The sequence below is a fragment of the Salvia splendens genome, chromosome 5, assembly GCF_004379255.2.
Source record: "Salvia splendens isolate huo1 chromosome 5, SspV2, whole genome shotgun sequence".
Lineage (NCBI taxonomy): Eukaryota > Viridiplantae > Streptophyta > Magnoliopsida > Lamiales > Lamiaceae > Salvia > Salvia splendens.
Window position 1 is genome coordinate 40515591 of NC_056036.1, and position 20968 is coordinate 40536558.

General features: G+C 39.7%; 5 protein-coding genes across 8 annotated transcripts; 4 read left to right on the plus strand and 1 right to left on the minus strand.

The window, feature by feature from the left end:
* Nucleotides 1-2025: 2025 nt before the first annotated feature.
* Nucleotides 2026-5323, plus strand: LOC121802779 (vesicle-associated protein 1-2-like). Its single transcript, XM_042202473.1, has 7 exons — nucleotides 2026-2278; nucleotides 2358-2428; nucleotides 2512-2593; nucleotides 2961-3076; nucleotides 4039-4185; nucleotides 4405-4482; nucleotides 4997-5323. The coding sequence occupies exons 1-7, from the start codon at nucleotides 2059-2061 to the stop codon at nucleotides 5108-5110; spliced, it is 828 nt and encodes a 275-aa protein (XP_042058407.1). The 5' UTR covers nucleotides 2026-2058; the 3' UTR covers nucleotides 5111-5323.
* Nucleotides 5324-7085: 1762 nt separating this feature from the next.
* LOC121803472 lies at nucleotides 7086-8440 on the plus strand. The gene is made up of 3 exons (XM_042203135.1): nucleotides 7086-7378; nucleotides 7465-7690; nucleotides 7801-8440. Exons 2-3 carry the CDS (start codon nucleotides 7588-7590, stop codon nucleotides 8250-8252), a joined length of 555 nt encoding a protein of 184 aa, XP_042059069.1. The 5' UTR covers nucleotides 7086-7378; nucleotides 7465-7587; the 3' UTR covers nucleotides 8253-8440.
* Nucleotides 8441-9204: 764 nt separating this feature from the next.
* LOC121803301 lies at nucleotides 9205-10374 on the plus strand. Of its 3 annotated transcripts, none has more exons than XM_042202980.1 (2): nucleotides 9205-9546; nucleotides 9612-10374. In XM_042202980.1, the coding sequence occupies exons 1-2, from the start codon at nucleotides 9328-9330 to the stop codon at nucleotides 9780-9782; spliced, it is 390 nt and encodes a 129-aa protein (XP_042058914.1). In that variant the 5' UTR covers nucleotides 9205-9327; the 3' UTR covers nucleotides 9783-10374. The 3 variants fall into 3 exon arrangements, with proteins under 3 accessions (XP_042058914.1, XP_042058916.1, XP_042058915.1); XM_042202982.1 differs by having other exon boundaries at nucleotides 9666-10374; XM_042202981.1 differs by having other exon boundaries at nucleotides 9205-9525.
* A 102-nt stretch (nucleotides 10375-10476) lies between these two features.
* On the minus strand, nucleotides 10477-12202 carry LOC121802780. The gene is made up of 4 exons (XM_042202475.1): nucleotides 12083-12202; nucleotides 11845-11904; nucleotides 11387-11739; nucleotides 10477-11304 (listed from the first exon to the last, which is right to left on the minus strand). Exons 2-4 carry the CDS (start codon nucleotides 11897-11899, stop codon nucleotides 10696-10698), a joined length of 1017 nt encoding a protein of 338 aa, XP_042058409.1. The 5' UTR covers nucleotides 11900-11904; nucleotides 12083-12202; the 3' UTR covers nucleotides 10477-10695.
* Nucleotides 12203-12987: 785 nt separating this feature from the next.
* Nucleotides 12988-20724, plus strand: LOC121806018 (E3 ubiquitin ligase PQT3-like). Of its 2 annotated transcripts, none has more exons than XM_042206084.1 (15): nucleotides 12988-13922; nucleotides 14741-14852; nucleotides 15194-15275; nucleotides 15409-15575; nucleotides 15690-15763; nucleotides 15975-16040; nucleotides 16124-16280; nucleotides 16354-16502; nucleotides 16640-16804; nucleotides 16972-17268; nucleotides 18172-18213; nucleotides 18831-19080; nucleotides 19189-19305; nucleotides 19457-19529; nucleotides 19959-20724. In XM_042206084.1, exons 1-15 carry the CDS (start codon nucleotides 13760-13762, stop codon nucleotides 20577-20579), a joined length of 2535 nt encoding a protein of 844 aa, XP_042062018.1. In that variant the 5' UTR covers nucleotides 12988-13759; the 3' UTR covers nucleotides 20580-20724. The 2 variants fall into 2 exon arrangements, with proteins under 2 accessions (XP_042062018.1, XP_042062019.1); XM_042206085.1 differs by having other exon boundaries at nucleotides 15690-15754.
* The last annotated feature ends 244 nt before the right edge of the window (nucleotides 20725-20968 follow it).

Sequence of the window (20968 nt, forward strand, 5' to 3'; positions counted from 1 at the left end):
AATCCATTAATCTTTATAAATCGATTTTCAATTTAAAATATTTTAAAAAGTTCGATTACGTACCTACAATTATGTATGATTAGGCCATTAGCAATAGGGCGCCCTAAGGCGCGCCACGTCATCAGTTTTATCCTCCTACCCCCACCTGCAATGTGGCGTCCTAAGGCGCGCCCTATATGTTATTAATTTAAATGTTATATTATTGTTTTGTTAATTAATGTAAATGTTTTTAAAAATGTAATGCAAACTAAATTAAAAAACACAACGATTAACTAAAAACCGGCGAAGATTGCATTCATTAAACAAAAGTTACATGTTTTGAGTTGGCTAAAATCTACGCAATTCCCAACTTCCGGCGCAGCTCATCGATCAACCCCTGGAGATATTCGGCTTCGGCGGGGTCCGTACACTTCTTAAGCATTTTGTGCGTCTGCAACAACGTCCTCGCCATCGAGGCTGTTTCCAACTTCTCATACGTGGCGGTCAATGGGTGCGGGGTCGGGAGTGGGACCTTGATCGGCGATGGGTCGGCGGCGGTCGAGGATAATGTCGCCACCGCCTTCCCCTTGGCCTTCGCAGCCTTGACGCCTATGGGACGCAGGGAGGACATCGGTGTGCCGGAACTCTCAATGTCCTCGTACGGCCGGTTGAGGTCCACTGGACGAGTTCCGCTTTCACCGCTCGTATAACCACCAGCTTCGGTGTTCTTCGTCCTCTTTGACGCCCCGGTGTGCACAATCCCGCCTTGGATCTTCTGTTTGTCCCTCAAGAGCGCCCAGATGGCCCCGTGTCTGAACTCGCCGTACAGGGACTGGTACGACAACAGCGCTTTGGAGCGCACGTCGCTCAAGCTCTCGCCGCTCCCCTGGGCCCTCGCGCACTTCTCGTACTCCGACGAGAACAAGTTGATTTGCTTCTTCAACTGGTCCCAGTGCTTGCGTAGCTGCTCACGTTGCCGCTTGTACGCGCTCGGCGATGCGCTCCCAGTACGCCTGCTGCCTCTGATTGTTCGCGAATATCGGGTCCTCCGATATGTCTACCCAACACCTCGCCAATATGAGGGATTCATCCGGTTGGTAGTTCGTACGGCCGAGGGCGTACTCTTCACAATTTCCCGGAGGTGGCAACTTCTGCGCGCGGTGCCGGGCCCGCTTCTTTTTGGCGGGGGCGGAAGGGGTGGCGGCGGCGGGAGGGGGCGACGGGTCGGTTTGGAGACGGCTCCATGTCATCCAAACCGTACGATTCCATGCTGAATTTGGGATCGTACTGCGTGTTGTCGTCGAACGGTCGATATTCATCCGGTTCTGTACCTGGCCAACGAGCCTCCCCAAACATCGGGCTCTTGGGACTTGAATCCATTTCGTAGTAATAATAAAAATTCGAGTTTCGAGAGTGAAATCGTGAAATGAAACGTTAGAAATGAAGGTGGGGTAGGGGTATTTATACAAAAAATCGAAAACGCGTGTCATTGTCCGCGACCATCGTCCGCCGATCCCGCAATGGGGCGCCCGATGGCGCGGATGATAGACCATCGTCCGCGACATAGGGCGCGCCCTATGGATCGGCCGCGGACGAAGGGGACGGACGATGGCGGGCACCCACAATGGGGGCATCGTCCGCGCCCGAGGACGATGGGTGCCCCATTGCAGGTGCCCTTATCACTAGTTCACTGCCCTTGGCTTTTTTGTAGTGCAAGTATTCGGTTAGTCGGTTATCGATGATAAAATGTTGATTGTATGTTATGGGTAAGTGGATAACATCTAAAATGATTATGAGTTAAACGAGATGATATATTAATAAAGTAAATAGTGCCATTTTGGTTAAAATATATACTATTAAAAAAATATACTCCGTATTACATGTAGGTGATAGGATTTTTATCCCTTTTTTGAACAAATCTAATTTTATATTTTCACAATGATTTTTAAATCACACAATTTGATAACCAAATTTAATGGTTCCTACAATTTAAGCATATAGTAGTAAAGGCAATTATTAGAAAAAGAATTAGTACTCCTACTAATTTGTTTTGTTACATGTAGAAATGATTGGATTCAAATGAAATTCAACCACTATCTCTCTCTCTATCTCATTTCCCTCCTCAACCTCACTCTCAGTGAATTGCGGATCACCTCCAAATTTTTTGTAATCTTGAATGTATATGTTTTTAGCAACACTTTCAGCTCACAATTTGTTTTTGTCGCTTCACTTTTTGAAACGCACAAAATGAGTACCGGCGAATTTCTCAACGTCGATCCGGTGGAGATGAAATTTCCATGTGAGTTTGCTCCTCTCAATCCGCAATCGTTTAATTGTGTTTTGTTTTGATGATTTTTCGTTTTCGCTGGGTTGATTAGTTGAGTTGAAGAAGCAGATATCTTGTTCTCTGCAAGTGTCGAATAAGACTGAAAGTCATGTCGCTTTTAAGGTGAAATCGTCACAAGATCTGAATTTATGGCGAAATTAATTCTTCCTGATTGCTCGATCCTACTTTTTTTATTGGTGTTTCAGATTAAGACCACGAATCCGAAGAAATATTGTGTTCGGCCAAACACAGGGATCGTTTTGCCCCGTTCCACATGTGATATTGTTGGTAATTGCATTGCTCAATTTCATTGTGTTCATCAAAAATTAATGTGGCATGATAAATTAGGCATGCATGGTGGTTGATCTGTGAATGATTCTCTGTTATTCTAATTGGCTACTTGAGTTTTGGATGAGTTCATTTTCAAATTCAAGGTGTAACGGATAGGGTGTTATTACGAAAATCGTGCAGGGCGAATTGGATATTCGAAAGCATGTTAAGTATCAGGAAAGCAAGCTTGCATTTTGTATATCATTTATGTTTCATTTTTTCTTAGACTGATGAAATTGAATGCTATCATTTATGTTAATGTTTTCTATTCGAAGAGGTTACATTTTCAAATTGTGATGTGTATGTGTGTCTTCTCTTATCGTAGTTACAATGCAAGCACAAAAAGAACTTCCAGCAGAAATGCAATGCAAGGACAAATTTTTGCTTCAGAGTGTAATTGCGCCCGCTGGTACAAATCCAAAAGACATCACTGCTGAAATGGTGTGTCTCTAATTAAATGCTCATCTGTTATATTTTTCAAATGGCTTGAGCTTAAAAAAGGTTGTCAACTATTTGTGGAGTGATCAAATTTTGATTAGAAATGCATGAGCCAAATGCCTTCTTGAAATGAACAACATAAAGTTACTCAAACTCGTATTTTTAAGGATTTGTGCTGTTAGGTGCTTTGGCTAAAATAGGATGAAGGGCTACTTACAATAGAAATGCTCACAGTCCCATAAAAACATTAACAATTTTCTTTCTTGTCTGACCCATATCAAGGCATGAACAATTTTTTTTTTCTTTTTTGCACACTTTCCCACTACAGTGTTATAATAATAATATCCTTACTATCAGTTGTATTTACAATCCCTTTACATAAAAATATCTTTAAAATGAGACCCTTTCTCCACTCGTAATACAAACAACACTAAAGGTGCACCATTTCTACATTCACAATGCAAACAATATTAGATTTCTTAAAACCCATACCTATTCGTAAGTTCGTCTTTTTATGGGACATAGGGTGTATATAATTGTAGATAAGGTTCAAAACTATGATCATATTATTTATATTTACCTTAGTGATTGATAAAAGGCGGGATTTGAATCATGGGTTTATGCCTGAAAGGATAGAAGTGAATGTTTTGTTTATGAGATAGTAGAAGAACCACTTCTGCAGCTGCAGCAAGCTAGTTATTATTTAGGCAAGAATTGGAGGTAAAACTGATATACATTTATTGTTAAAATGTCTGTTTACAATATATGAGGAAAATGACTGGAGACTTGGAAAGATTTTGGCCAAGTTAGTTACACTAGATGTTCTTATGGGAAAGGCGAGGTTGGAATTTCTCGACTATGAACTCCCATGGACTGAACCACTGTGACTATCTTGGTTTGGTGATTGTGGTAGACTTTGTGCTGAAGATTATGTGTAGTTAAATTTTAATGTCTTGTTTTTGTAGTTCAATAAGGATCAAGGAAAGGTGGAAGAGTGCAAGTTGAAGGTTGTGTATATCTCACCATGCCAACCGCCATCTCCAGTTGCTGAGGAAGCAGATGAGGGGGGCTTTTCACCTTGCACCAACACAATGGATAACAGCGGCAGTGATGTTCGTATCAATATAGCTAAATTTTATGTTTTTCTGATAGTTTCTTTACATCTTATACCACTTATGGCACTTCATGTTCTGTCCTTGAACATATTCTCATCCGTTTGCTTTCTGAAGCACATAATTTTCTCTGTTTATTTAAATCGTCGTAGCTAGATATACCAAAGAGATATACGCTGAATCTATTGCACCAAGTCTTTTAATTATTTTATTTCTCAGGCAAACTCTCTTACTGCAAAATTGACCGAGGGAAAAGCTGCTGCAGTTCAACAGGGGAACAAAATTCGTCAGGAATTGGTCAGTTATTCTAAACACTTGAAATTGTTTGACACAAACATAGCATAATTAGGCATACTTGTTTGGTTATCCTCACTGCGCTATTACTTCGTCTCTTTTAATTATGTTTGCCTTGTTTAAGTGCCGGAATGTATTATTGAACCTCAAACATTCCTCTCCTAAAACTGTTGAAGGTAGCTGGTTACGGACTTATGACTATTTCATTCCCTTCATATCTGCAAACTGCGAATATAATGTTAGAAGACGTTTCTAATAGGGCTTTCTGCTCTGCATTTGATTTGTCAAGCTATATAGTTCAGTTTGAGCATATGTTGTGTGCCTGTAGAGATAACACATTCCTTCTCTAGAGATTTGGCACATTGAAACGTACCATACCTGTTTTAGTTTTGATTCGATAAAGCCTTATAACTGCTGCATTTTCTGTTCATTGCTCTCTCATTCTATCCTTCCATTTGCCGCTGCCTCATTCATCTCTAATGTACACTCGCTTATCCAATAAAGTTTTTTCGTACAGGATGTGTTGAAGCGCGATGGCAAGAAAAGTTTAGGAGTATCCATCACCTTGGTTATCATTATTGGCGTGGTAGGTCTTGTTATGGGATACCTTTTCAAAATCAAAAGCACATGACCGCATTTATGCAGAGTAGAATTGATCTTCCAAAATACCTTGTTTTTTTTTATTCATATGCTATAAGCTATTAAGCTTTGTGATTATAGGTAGAGTTCCAATCTTATTTAGATGTTGACAGACAGTGCTGTAATAGCATTCTTCCATTTTTTAAAAACTTGGATAATACATTAGCTGTGTGCATTTTTTAAAAGTGTCTTCGAATTTGTATCATGTCGATTGTTTGTTCCATCAAAATATAGCTTTGATGAAAGCAAGAAAGATGATTATGGAGTATCATTTGTATCATGTCTTTTGTGGTGTGAAGATCTTTTCTTGACAATTTGGGGGATCTTCACTATAAATAATAGTATGGTATGCTACTACAAGTTTGTAATATTATGGTACGCGGCTGATCTACAAAAGTTGATGTAAAGAAAACAAATTAAATGCATTCAAAAGAAATCCTACTTCTAGTTTACAAGCTTGTTTAAGTTTTGAAGGATAAAAGTACTTGCAATGAATAATAATAGTACTAGATGAAACGATGTGAAATTAGAGTCGACATATGAAGGGTTGCACGGACTATGCAGACCAACACAAGGGGTGCATAACCCGTGCGCCCAAACCTAGCCACCATCAAAATGTCGTGGGCGATGCACGAATCGTGCAAAATCACATCCTCAGCGCACGGCCTGTGCACTACGAAGAGAGCAGCGAGTCATCGATTGGTATATGGACCGTGAAGAACTAACAAACTGGAATTTATTTTAAGGACTCGTTCGCTTAGCCCGATAAGGACAGAAATGAAATTAATTATGGGCTAATTATGGGGGTTCGGTGTATCATATTTACTACTGCAAATGCCCCAGCCGCACTGTTCAGTGCATAAATGATGAAATTCAAATTGTGGGGATGCAGTGTTTTTTATTGCTGCATCGAGAACGCTGCCATGAATTCTGCTGGAAGCTTCCCCAATTACCCTTGTCATTTTCTCTTCCCACCCTCTTTCTCTCAAATGTTCATTTGCAGAACCCAAATTCAAACTCCATCAATCCAAAAAAATGCCGCCGTCGTTGTGAATAGCATACCTCTCGAACCAAGCATCCTTAAAAATTGACAAATTTCACACTGCTTCATCATATGTTGGGGGTTAATTAGCAATAGCTCCATTCTCTGCAAAGGATTGACTGGTCTGGGTCTTGTTTTCGACAAATTGCAGCGGCTTGCAGATCAGGAGATTTCTTGGGTTACAAAAGTACGTAGTCACTGTGGTTTGCAACTCTGGTAATTTTGGGGATTTGACTGGTTGCATTGCTGTCCACACAGAGTAGACCGTGTGATTGCAGACCTACACTGTGAGCTACCACTCCGAATCGCACCACCGGCGGTCGTGAACAAAATTTACGTAGGTAATAAGCTCAACCTCTGTTGCGGTGCTATGTTTTATGCCAATTATCTGGTTTTTGGTCCTCCAACGGTGTGAATAATTATCTATGACAGCTATAAAGTACGTTCAAAACATCTATAATGGTTTGGGTCATGTTTGCTTGCGGAGTCAGAACATAAGGTGTGGTCTTGCTGAGGTTTTGATTATGCACCTCCTTCATTGGAGTATCATATTTTGTTTTTCTCTGTGGTTTTTTTTTGTTTTTAAATTAACGCACTGGAATGGAATCTGACATGAAATATGTGGGGATGAACGTACTTAGTCGAATACCGGACTGTATTTTTATGAATTGTTAAGGACGTCTACAGGATGAGAACACCCACAACAAAGTATGGCAGCATAGTCATGATGCTGGAAGACCTCATGCATTTATATCGGGTTGAGACCACAATACTTGTACAGCGTTACATCAAGGCTAAGACGAAACGTGCGCGTCGTAGGATTGTAGAACAAGCCAGACAGTACAGCGTCCTCAATAAGGTTCCCAACCAACTACATCACTTGGACAAACTCATTCATCTAACAGATGTAGATTGCATAGATAACCTTCGAATGGACCGCAACACATTTGGAAAGTTGTGTCGTATTCTGGCAGGCCGGGGGGGTTACAAATTGGTAAATGTCTAGGGATCGAAGAACAGGTAGCGATATTTGTTGGCGTTCTGGCACATCACACAAAAAACCGGATTATAAAATTTAATTTTACACGGTCTGGATCCACGGTATCCTATTACGTCAATAAAGTTTTAGGTGATGTGCTTAGCCTTCATGACATAGTCTTTTCAACGCCTACCCCGGTACCGGAGGACTGCAATGACGACAGATGGAAATGGTTCAAGGTTAGTCTAGTGTTAGAACTCATCTCATTATAATAGTTTGGTTAATTGTGTACCAAGGTGTTTGATGCATTATATTTGTCGACCAGGGTTGCCTAGGTGCTCTTGATGGAACACACATCGACGTCTTGGTGAGCACCAGTGATAAACCACGGTATCGCACGCGCAAAGGGTCTATTGCCACCAACGTGTTAGCTGTGTGCGACCGAGACATGCAGTGTGTGTATATCCTACCTGGATGGGAGGGGTCCGCGGGGGATTCTCGTGTGCTAAGGGATGCGGTGGCCAGACAAAATGGCTTCAGAGTTCCCCAAGGTTAACATAATCAATGAACTGTTTCTGATTATCGTTATAGATAGCATGTTTGCAAGACATCAATCAATTATATATCAAAGGTCGTCTCACTAAGGTGTATTCTTCTACAGGTTGCTATTATTTATGCGACAATGCATACACTAACTGCAACGGCTTCTTAACTCCTTACAAAGGCGTCCGCTATCATCTCAAGGAATGGGGGGTCGGAGATGCAGCTCCACAAGATCCCAAAGAACTGTTTAACATGCGTCACAACAAGGCTAGGAATGTAATCGAACGAGCCTTTGTTGTGCTTAAGATGCGTTGGGGGATTTTGCGAAGTGCATCATTTTACCCAATTCAAACCCAGATCAGGCTGATCATGGCTTGTTTCTTTCTGCATAATTTCATTCGGCGTGAGATGAGTACTGATCCCTTAGAAGACTCCCTTGCAGAAGATGCTTCTACAAACCTTCATGATGACAATTATGTCGCACAACAATACATTGATGTTGTGGAACCTTCGCAAGAGTGGACTGCACTGCGTGATACCATGGCCCTGAACATGTGGAACAGTAGATAGATTGAAATTAGTAACTTAGTAATGCTTGTTATGAACTTGTGGGATCTATGTAATACTACCAATCCCAGACTATTTGTTGTGATGTTTTTTTCAGCCTGTGTCGTTATGCACTTGTTTATGGGGCAAATACAGTACACATGTGGCTATAACTCTAATTCATCATCAATTGCACATTCTCTCTTTTCTTATCTGCCATGGATCTAATCAATTTGGCTCAGTGTCATACGTGCCCAAAAATAAATAAATAAATTTGCTACTGAACACAGTAGTGAACTCAGAAGATTTTATCATTTCCACTCAATGAATTTATGACAAAATGGAGATCCATATATGATAATTAACAACTGTAGATTCAAATCTACTCACAACTCTAAATTATTCTATAAAATATTGAGAATTTCCTTTCAAATTGTCAGGGAATAAGTAACAGTTTTTTGTATTTAATTTTTTCCGGTCTACCATGTAAGAAATTTGAAATTAAATCCACTACCCATGATGATGAATATATGAATATTATGTTATTTAAACGTATAATTTTTTAGACATGAGATGTCTATAAATTGTTAGGAAACTATACAGATGTTAGAATTAATAATTAATAATTAATACTTGTTAGGAACTATTTTATATAGTGCATAAAGTAAATAATCTATATGAATAACTCTATTTATAAATGCTATAGATGACTCCAAATAAAACAAAAAATGCTACATGCATGTAATTCATTCCCATTCAACATTACGAAGCCCCAATCCATGTTGTGACCTCATTTGGCACTGTGGCGCCATTAAGCAACGTTCCATCAGCAGCTTGCAGTTGGAAAAAATTGAACAGAGATGTTATTACGAGGGTGGTAGATAAACGTCAATCCTAGTAATCAATGGTTGATAAATCTTCTATTTAAGAATGAGTTCAACACTTCCTGCGATATCTCACGCCTACCATGCTCTCTTCTACTTGCTACTAATATGATTATCCCTCCCAAGCAGCATACTTGTACTATGGTAACTGGTCGGCTGAGGTCGACGAGATCGTGTTAAACACGATCATCAAGCTCAAAGAGGAAACACGGTGGATGCTCCCTGATTTTCCACCCTGGTTCTTCATGACAGCGCAAAAGGAGCTGCAGTCAAATACCGGAATCCAGTTCACTGAGGCGGAGATCAAGCAGCGTATGGATTTCATGAAACTTAGGTATAAAACATTCAAGCAGGTGCAGACTGAAGGAGCTTCTTGGGACGTCGGAGCACAATACTTGCGGGCCAACGATGATGTATGGGAAAAGATTTTCAAGGTATGTATACTTCACCATGGTATTTATGTAGCCGAACCAACAACTGATCTCTGATTCTGTTGCAGAAAACTCCATTCGCAGGGGCATACTACCACCGAGATGACCCCCATTTCTCGAAGCTCGCTCGCTTGTACGGATTGGACAATGTGAAGAAGGAAGGAGAAACTGAAGTCGTTGTCATCTCTGACCAGACAGAGAAGATCTCTGATGGTGAGCCAAGCTGTTACGAGAAGTGAACTCACCTTGTGGGTTCCCACATCGCACGGTTCGGCGCAAGCTACTTCTCGACGAGGTCGAGGCGCCTACTGATCGGGAGTCGTCAACTTCACTTGGCATATATTTCATTGACTTAGGCCACAATGGCCAATTGCGCCCAAGGTTTGAGAGGGGAAGGGAACTGGCCAGCAAACCCGAAGGCGACCAAGACAAAGTTGGCCCGTCAACTCGCTCACCAAACACGAGTTCAGTTGCGTCCAATTCTCCTAAAAAATGGTGTCCGCACAACTTTAGGCGACCACCATTTAAGTGGGCCTAATATGAGCGTGGGTATCCCCTGTTTTTTGGTACTATAATATAGCTATTTAAGCTGATCATGTTGGGGAAAACATTATAGGACATATATTTTGTATTGTATAGTAGCAAGTCTCATGTTATAGTAGGGGAGGCTTAGCATGGTTTTGCCCGTTTAGTGGTAGTTTGTTCGGTTGTATGCTCGTTTGGTTCTGTGATGTGCTAAGTTTGGTCAACATCAGGATTAGTGTTATCTTGGTGTGTAGCTATGTTGTTATTGGTAATAATGCTATAAAGTATTTTGTATATCATAACGCCTTCTCGTGAGGCTCCACCTTGGTTCTCTTTATCTATAATCTCAATGACTACAAGAGTTACTATCATCATCAATATGCATCTTAGATCTACATCAATGCACCAGAATGAAATACCATAATGTACATATAAACACAGTAGGTTAATTTTACATAGATTGGCTGCACTCACAACTAGCATAACATCAAAATGACAACCAAATTACAAACTAAGTTCAACCAAGATTAATACCCGATAAGAAGCTAGCAAAAACCCAAAATATGCATCATAGATATACGCCTAATCAAACACCAACACCATGAAAAAACGCTGATCTTCACACAGTCAAGCCCCCTTCTGTTTGTCCTCTATTAGTTTCAGCAGGTATCCAAGACGAGCGGTCTTCTGCATTCCCATAAAGATCTCCATTCGTTGCGGCTTGTCACCTAGAATGTTACAAAGCTCGTACCTTTGGTCGAGAGTGAGACCGTCGACGTCGTACAGCTTAGCAAACACATCTTGTCTAGCCTGGCCCAGATCAAACTCGTATCCGATCCGCGTCGAGATCACCTCCAAGCGAGAGTTTGTCTCAGAGTGCAGATTAGCTAGAAACTCCATGAGTGCAGCATCCGAACCATCGAGTTTGCGTTTCTTGCTAGAGTTAGACTTGTTAGTTGATGTTTGTTTTCTGATACTGTTTCCCTCGCTAATGTCCTGATTGCCCGTCGGATTAGATGAAGGTACGAACTTATCTGCTTCAATGTCGTTGAGGCTTGGATGGTAGTCATTTTCATTAACCTCACTGTGTGTGCCTGGTTGGCTCCGTAGGATTTCAGCCGCATCATATATCTGCTCAGCCCCGCCACCACTCGCACGATCCTTACCGAATATCATCTTCCACGTTGTCCATAACGGCCAAGACTTATGGCGCATAAACTTGGCGTCCTTATCGGCCTACATCAATAGATTCAAGCAGTGACAATTAGTCTTTGAAAGTTTCCAACGAATGAATACTAAAAACAGTAGTAATCCTTACCATTACGATTGCTTCCCATTGATCATCATCACATTCAATCCGGTATTCTCCATCAGAATTGAATCCCACGCCACTCCGTCCAAGTATACCTCGCAGGCTTTGGTAGCTCTTCTTCCAAGCAGTGAGTTTCGAATTTACATGAGGAGTGCCTTTGATGTCCGTGTTTGGGAATTCCTTCCGAATAGCATCCTCGATCTTTCCTAAATACCCAGTCCTGAAGCCATTGTCAGATTTCCATCCACTAGAGACCAGATCCAGCAAACATGCATCAAGGATTTCTTCCTCTCGAACCGTCCAAATCCTACGAGATCGGTCGCCTTTACGAAATTTCCGTTGAGAAGTCAAGGGGGTACCTGACCCCGAAGTTACAAATCAACCAAAACACAACAATGTTCCTGTCAAACTCTCATATACAAATCCTTGAAACCAAGTATCTCTGGATTATACGAGCAACTAACCTTCAGAGGGATTTCCGGTTGAGCGAACAACATGTCCCCTTGAACCGTCCGCCATAATATCTACAAACAAACATACAACACAAATCGCTTCACATCAAAAACATCATTGTAATAACTATCCATATTGCAGCTTGCAAGGTCGATTTGAAGATCTCGACCAAATATATATAACCAACTAGTTGGAAAAAATCGATCCACGGAACAAATATGAATAAACATGATGACGAAGAGTATTTACCTCCTAATGCAGCTACAAAAACAGAAATGGTGTGGTATGATGCTTGACGAAGTGGTCAATTTGAATTCTGCTGAATTTTCCCAAACTGCCGCCGATAAATTGAGGAGAGGGGGAGTCAATAATGTTTTGAAATTAAGCTAGAGGGTAGAAAAGTCATTAGGTAATATATATTGTTTTTTTATTTATACACAAAATGAATAATGGACAAATTTTGGGCCCAAAACACATGAATCGAACGCAAGACATAATTTCGGTGGTTGTGAGCCCTACTCATTTAATTCTGCTCAAGTAATATATATGCTAATTCCATCTCTGAAGGAGCGAACGACTCCTAATACAATAAGTATGGTTGTTTTGAAACTCTTTACACTCTTTGGAAAAAGAAATTAATTATATTGAACTAACAGCCAACTCAAATACTCCATAAATAAACATAGTAATATCTTAATGTGAAATAAATTAAATTAAAAATACTATATATTAATTTTACAATATGAGTTTAGATGATAGATCAAATATTAATCACAATAGTGTAACATATAGTACTACTACTTTTAAGACTATAATTAAATTAAATTGAATTTAATTAAGCATAAGTGTTAGAATTAAGTTTAGAAATTTGACTATTTAAAGTATTGATAAATATTTCATCCGTTTCATAAATAAAGTACTTGGTAATATTTTTTATTTGATCTATTAATAATATAATTACTGTATCACTTTTTTTTTTGTTTCTCCTACTTTTTCTTTTTTTTCTCTATCTTTTATATTTCCATCTTTAAACAAATAATATTTTATTTTATTTTTATCTCTCTTATTTATAAATTTTAAATAATTACATAATCAATAATGTTGATAGTGGTACTCCTAGTATTTAAAATGTTGATAGGATCTCCGTTCTTCTAACGACATCGTTTTCGGCCTGACAGATATTATTATTTCGTCTCAGCGGATTTTCATCTGCCGCATTCGCCCAGCCCTAATTCCCAACCTCTCGCGGATTTCATTGACGATTTCGATTCCGTCATCCGTTGATAGATTGCTTTCCGATCAGATATCCGATTTAATTCGTTGATTTTCACCGTGGTGGCGCAGTTTGATTAAGGCAGCTCAACCCTAATTGCCTCCCGTGCTGTTGATTAAGGCGGCTCAACCCTAATCTCGGCGATCGAATTGTACAATTGGCGGACTTTCGTCTATGTGGAGCTAGAATTCGTTCGAGGACATCAATACGAAGAACTGCTTACAAGATAACGGTTCGAGGCAGCGGCAGCGGCAGCTCGGTGGTTATCGTCGTCTTCTTCTGGAGGAAAGGGATTTTTGGTGGTTTTCCTCGATCTCTCCTATCTCTGGTCGTTTGGAGGTGTTTTGGATTGGGATCCGGATAATTTATCCATTGATCCGAGTGTAAAGGCGTCGCCGCTGACTTTGGCGTTTTTGAGTGGCTGAAGGATTAGAAGGCCATCACTTAGTCGGTTTGATTAATATTTTGCAGAGAAGAAAAAAAAGAACTTATTGAGTTTCCGTTGTACTGTTATTATTTCCCCTTTTCAATTTTGAAGTTGAATGCCAGGCCTTTCATTTTGTATTAATTGACGGCCTATATTTCTGTTTGTGTTGTTTCTCTCTGAAATAGAGGGAGAACATATACAAAAAAAGGCGAAACCATAACGAAGTATGGCTGTTTACTATAAATTTAAAAGTGCAAAAGATTATGATTCAGTTGGGATGGACGGCCATTTTATTTCAGTGGGAAACTTGAAAGAAAAAATATTTGAATTAAAGCATTTGGGTGGTACTGATTTTGACCTCATAGTCACCAACGCCCAGACCAATGAAGGTTGGTTTTGATTCTTTGCAGTATGTTGTCAAATAAATATTTTAAATGAAACATAGGCTTATATTCAATTTTGCATTCCTGTCTTTGTATAGAGCACATATTAGAGTTTGCTTTGTGTAATATGATGTTGGTTTGTGATAAACTGATAAAGTCAGCTGTTTGGAAGCTGGGTGGAGTTTTAATTGTGTTGTAGTTGGTATGAGATTGGTGCTTTGAAGAAAGTTGACTCATTTGAGTGTTATTATTGTTCTTTGTTTGGTGCACAAACAATGATTTATTTATTTTGAAATTGTTGGAAGTTATGGAATTGATTCTCTAAAATGTAAAATGAGATCTTTAATCATTTTCATGCTGTTCTGTTAGTTATAAATGATTTAATGTTCAGATGGCATGTTGGAGATTGTTGCATTGTAAAACAGGTGTTAGTAGCTGTAAGTTTATTAGAAGCTTGACAGTACACACACACTCACACATGTATATATATAAAGGACAAAGCTCGACTATTTCTCTTGAACGTCCGAATAAAAGAACCAGCAAGAAAATTGGGATTATAGTATTTTAATGCTGAATATAATAAATATTTAAACCTGTAATAGTTACCGTGCAAGGAGAACATTCAGTTTTGTAGGGTGAATTTGTTTTTTCACCTGAATTTTTAAGATCAGTACTGTAATTGGGATGGTGCTATATTATGGGTTGATTGGGATAATGGGGCTGATGTGATGACTTTCCATGGTGTTAATTGTACTTTCTCTTTGGTTGTGTTTATGTGGTGGTTTTGTGGGGTTTATACACATCTCATTGTTTTGTAATTTCAGAGTACCTCGATGAAGGAATGTTAATTCCGAAAAATACTTCAGTTTTAATACGCCGAGTTCCTGGAAGGCCACGCAAGCCCATAGTTACTGCACCTGTTAGCGAGCAAGAAGAGTATTGTCTCATTCCTTTTAAGCTTTGTCAACTTTTTTACTTGTGAGATCAAAGATTTGTGTAACCACCAAATGTTAAACATCGATTTGAGCTGCTTGTTGATGTTCTCCAAAACTTCGTATGACCAGCTTTGATTTGTTTTTGCATATATGTTAAAATTCACTAATTCTGGTGATTTTGTTGGGACCTTTTTATTTATCTGCTTGACCCAAGGCTATCCATGCAGAGATGGAAGGGTTCACAACCTCACACAAAAAAAATTAAACAAATAGTAGCCTTACCCTCCAAGCACTCACAGCATTTTTTAATACTTGGTTTGTGTATTTGTACGTATCCTGTAGGTTGAATGTTGACCATAATTCTGAAGATGTTCATGCTGTAAAGGATAGCTTTGCTGTAGCAGATCAGTCTTATGTGAAATATGTAAGGTTTTATTCATTAGTCCTGGAATATTCTTACCACCTTCTGAGTATGTAACTGGGAATCTTGACATGGAACAATTTCCGTGTCAGTTTTTAGTGGTGCTACTGTATCAATATTTCCTTGCTTGTTGTAGGGTGAAGATTTAGAATGGGATGAATTCGGAAATGATCTTTATGCTATGCCAGAAACTACCCCTGTCCCACCTAGCATCCCAGTTCAAGATGCTACTTTTGTTAGCAAAGAGGATGAGGAGAACAAGATCAAAGCTTTAATTGACACTCCAGCATTAGATTGGCAGCGGTGAGAAGTTGTTCTGGCTTATCATTTATATTATGGGTGATGGCTAATTTGAAGCCAATTTGTCCTCAATTTCTGGCTATTGGGGCTTAATTTTTGTAACTTCATCTTTTGCAGACAACCTTCAGATGGTTTTAGTGGTAGAGGTTTTGTACGAGGTGGCCGGGTGCCGGGTGGACGAGGTGGTTTTGGTGATTCTCTTTTCCTTTAATGTGTAACTAGACTGCTAATATCGAATTATCTATCTCATTGGTTGTTTAAAAAGCATCTATAACATCATCGTTATTTTCCTTTTATAGTATACTTTTAGCTATTTCAGGAGTTAATGTATCGACTTTTCTGTCTTCCTATGTGTTTGTTGTCTATGACTATTTTTCAAAAACTTAATGGTCTCATTTCCAGGCCGAGGTGGATTTGAGAAGAAAACACCACCACAAGGGTACATATGTCACAGGTGCAAAGTGCCTGGTATGTTCTTTTTCTAGGAAGGTGGAATATATATATCTAAATTGAACAGAAGTATTTTATACAGCTGAGATTCATTCATGCAGGGCACTTTATCCAGCATTGCCCTACTAATGGAGATCCCAATTTTGACATAAGAAGGGTCAAACCTGCCACGGGAATTCCAAAATCAATGTTGGTCGCAACCCCTGATGGCTCTTATGCAATGGCGAGTGGGCTTGCAGCAACTTTGAAGCCAAATGAGTAAGCCGTCTTCACTAATTCAATTTATGTGTTTTTGCATGGTCCATATTTACTCATCAGTGATTCCTTTTAGGGCTGCTTTTGAGAAAGAGATTGAGGGAATGCCATCCACACGACCAATTGGCGATCTTCCAAAAGAGCTGCATTGTCCTTTGTGTCAAGAAGTAATGAAAGATGCTGTCCTGGCAAGCAAGTGTTGTTTGAAGAGCTTTTGTGATAAATGTAAGGAGTTGCTTTACTGTCCAGAATGCAATTTTGCATGCAGAATGAGGTTTTCTTGTCAGATTCTTGATAGAATACCATGATTCTCCTCAAATTTGTTTAAAGTGCTCACTTCCATGTATCTTACTTCTCCATAGGCATACGTGAGTTCATTATGGCGAGATCAATATGTGAATGTGGGGCCACAAGTATTCTCGCAGATGATCTTTTGCCCAACAAGACCGTAAGAGATACAATTAATCGGATTTTGGAATCCAATAACAATAGTGCTGAAAATGGCGGGAGTGCTTTTCAAGTCCAAGGTCTGTGCCTTATTTAGTCTTTGTTCATTTGTTCTCTCTCTGTCTCTCTCACACACATAATGCACAGTCACAAATGCATGCATGAACATCTTTCAGCTTGGATATATAGTGTGCTATCAATGTGGTTTACTTACAACCATCCTCAATCTTTATTTTTTGTGGTTCAGACATGGAGTCTCGGAATCCACAAGCTAATGTTCCATCCCCCACACAATCTGCTGCCTCAAAAGGACAGCAAGTGCTTGCACCACCATTTCAGAGCCAGGAAGTTCCAATAATTGTTGAGACCGTTGAAGAAAATAAGCCTGCAATCCTTCCCTCGAAATCAGAGAATGGGATAGCTTTAAAAGTGCCTGATGCTTCAGAAGCAACACATGACTTAAGAACAGTTAAGGAAACAGCATCGCAAGGAAGTGCACCTCTGGCTGATGAAGAGGTGCAAAGACCTATGTCTGGAGAAGCAGGTAAATGAGATTTATATAACTTGCTATGTGTAATTTTTTATGCCAAGGTTTTAAAAGTTGGTTATAAGCCTCGAGGTGGTATGTGGCATAAATCATAAAAACACATGTAAATCATAACTAATATAATAAAAGACAAAAAAACATAGCAAATATATGAAACACATAAAAATATTAAGTTCGAAGCTAGTTATAAGTATTTAAAATCCCAAATTAAGTCTAATAATTAAATAGGTGAGAGGAGCGATATTCTTTAGAAGAATCACTATGTAGGGTTGCATTTCCCTTTTTTTGCTCTAATCTTTTATTAGGGCTGTTTTTACGGGGACCGCTTCAAATTGAGGCTTTTTTTAAAAAATTGAGGTTTAAACATGAAAGCCCATTCATTTTGAACCTCAAAAAGTCCAAAAAACTGGAAGATAGGACCTTCAGACCCTAAAACATGAGGCTATCACCTTAGTGCGCTTCAGCTGGGCTGATGCATGCGCCCACATTCACATCAGGTGAGGCGCTGCCTCAGATGTGATTTCGCACCAAGGTGCCTCAGAAATACCCCTTTAAACCATGATTCATGCCAAAACTGCCTGGTGCTGGACTGAAGCTTCTAGAGCTGATTGTGAGGTTCTCTACTTTTATCATGGTCATTGGTCACTGTGCTTGCTATTGCAATGTCCTGACTCCTGCATTGCTTCCTAAAATTATTTCTAGTCTCTCATATGGCTTTGATTGACATGGCATGATTTGTTTATTGTTTCCTGCACAAAAAGAAACAGAATCTATCTGTTACTGCTGCTTTAATGCTCATTCTGCTGAAGTCATATTTCCATAGGCCTTAGGTGCCAGATTTGCTTCTGGACTGTCTCATGTATGAAGGTTATGAAATGTAATTTGTTTGTGGTTTCACAGGCCGGAAGAAGAAAAAGAAGAAAATTCGCACGGCACCTGGTGGTATGTTCATATCAAAATTTTCTTACTGTTGTTTGTCACAAAGTTTGGTTGCTGATCTGGGGTTTCCCTAATATTTGATCTATAGGGTGTTTGGTCAAGCAAAAAGGAAATGAACTAAATGTTTGACTGTTTTTTTTATTGTATGGAAATTTTCTATTCTGTGCTTGACTAAGTTTGCTCTTTTCCTTCTGCGCTTTGCCTGGAAACAAATTAAGCCAGATTCATCAGTGCATAACTTATCATTTTCTTCTTCTAGGATTATTTTATTTAAGGTTCAGTTGTACTCTTTGGAACATTATGTTATAATCTCTTAGGATTTCGATGGAGTAATTGGTCAACTTATAGTTTTACAGCCAAATAGGATCCTCCTGAGGGATGGTGTTTAATATACGAATAATTTCCTTCTCCGCTTCGTGATTAACCTTTATTCATAAGATCATGTTTAAGTTGTTATATGCCAAGTTGCGTTCATGCTTGGTCAGCACAAATTGCACAAAATTTTCTTTTGCAGTCTTGTGACCTGACATGGAATACAACATGATTGCTGAGAACCATCTGTTGGTTTAATCTGATTTAGTTTTGTTTATATAAATTTGAAATTTGGGAATGTCCTGCAGCTGCAGAGATGCAGTGGCAAACTGGTCCAGCCCTTCCTCCTGAGAATTACATGATGAATATGGGTCCTTCTGCTTTTAATCCTTGCTGGAATGGCATGCAACCTGGTTTTGATGGGTTTATGCCGTATGGTGCTGGTCCTATGCCCTATGGGGGTTATGGAGTTAATCCTATGGATTTTCAGTTTGGGGGGTTTTCACCATTTGATCCATTTGCAGGACATGGTGGTATTCTTCCATACGGCCCTCAGAGGTATGGTTTAGCTTATTGTTTTTTATGTATTTCTAAGTGACTGATTGTTGTAATAACTTGTTGGTTCTTTATTATTGTGTTTGTGATTAATTTGTTTTATTGTTCCAGGGACCTTTCTGAGTTAGTAGGATACAATGCTCCCCCACCTGTCATGAGTCGAGAGGAATTTGAAGCTCGAAAAGCTGATCTAAAGAGAAAGCGTGATATGGAGAAACGCGATGAAAGGTAAGCAGCCTCTCTCTCTACTCTTAACCTACTATGTTTAAGAATCATTACTAGTATTATTTATGGATTCTTGAGCTGATTTGATAATTATGACAATTGCTCTGAATTTGTCATCTTACAGGCTTGTGTTTTTCTTTTGCCTTTGATATAGGGGATTTTCTAAAGATGGGGAATATGGCAGAGAAGGGAGCAGTATAGTCAATGTCTCTTCGAGATCCAAATCTGTATGTAATTTTATAGTTCCGTTATTCTTATTTCATTATACTCGTCTCTTGATGCAGGCTGATTTTTATATCCGTGAAAATTATAATTTTTCCTGCTTGCTGTTTCCTTCAGTATTTATTTTCAAATAGTTTACTGCTTAGAATAATTAGTTTTGGTTGCATTTACTCTTCCTGTTCATGCTTATATCGATTGCTGAAAGACCGGAGTTAAATATGAAAGAATGCGACGAGAAAGATCGCTCATTCTTCACTTTTTAGCATCACCTCCGACGTTTCTGCGTTGTTGAATACGAAGAGATTCTTCGTGGGAATTTTTGGTCTGCAATATGTATAAGCAAGTTTTTCAAGACCTAAGCAAAGTTGGATATAGATAGGGCGATAAGTTATTAATCGAAATTATGTGGATTCATAGTGCGTTTCTCTGTTCAGAGATCGACGCCCGGTGTCGACCACCACCCTCCAAGTCGCAACCGTCACTCTTCCCGGGACCCTGAGCTTCCTCGACCCTCTTCCAAGAGGAAGTCTGACTACGAACATGATGACCACCACCAGCGCCGCCGTGAGTATCATGAAGAAACCAACCGCGACAAGTATTACGAAGAGCCCCACGGTGACAAGGATCACCACCGCAGCAGCAGCCACCTCCGCCGCTCGCAGTCCCCCACGGAAGCGGCATCTCGGGAAGCAGCCGCTGCGGCTGACAAGAAGCAAAAGGCCAGCGTCTTCTCCCGGATCAGCTTCCCAGCTGGTGGCGAAGCAGCTACCAAGAAAAGAAAGCTCTCTTCATCAGACATAGCAGCTGCCAGTTCTACGAGTCACCGAGCATCGAACGGGCAGCATGAAGAAGAGCACAGGGTAGCTACTGGATCGAGAAAAGGCGGTAGCTCTGCTGTCTCTGTGGATCACAACAGCAGTGATGACGAGAGGCATTTCAAGAGGCGGCCTTCGAGGTACACCTCGTCACCCCCGCCAGCAGCCCCGGTGGAGGAGGAGCACCGCCACTCTAGAGGGTCGAGGGACAGAGAGAGGGAGAGGAGCAAGCGTAGATAAGTGACTGACGGAGGCGAAATTGGACACTCTATTTTGAGGCGCTTTAATTCTGCTTGGTTTGATAATGTAATAACAAAATAATGATGATTTGCGACTGGGTTTTCTCTGTTGCCATTTTTAATGAAATGAGCATGTTTTATAATCATTTTTAAGTCTAATCTCCTCATTCTGCTTTGCTATCTTCTTTTTATCCTGTACTATTGACTGGTTTTGATAATTTTATGAATTAAAAAAAAATCATCTTCATCTCACCTTAGTGCCTCCTACACCACCACTATCAATAAAACTTGAAATCCGCTAATTGATCCGAATAGCCCAATAATTTTACGGAAAGGATTAAAGTTGAAAATTTATAGCCCATAAAAATTGCAACTTGGAAGACTAAATCA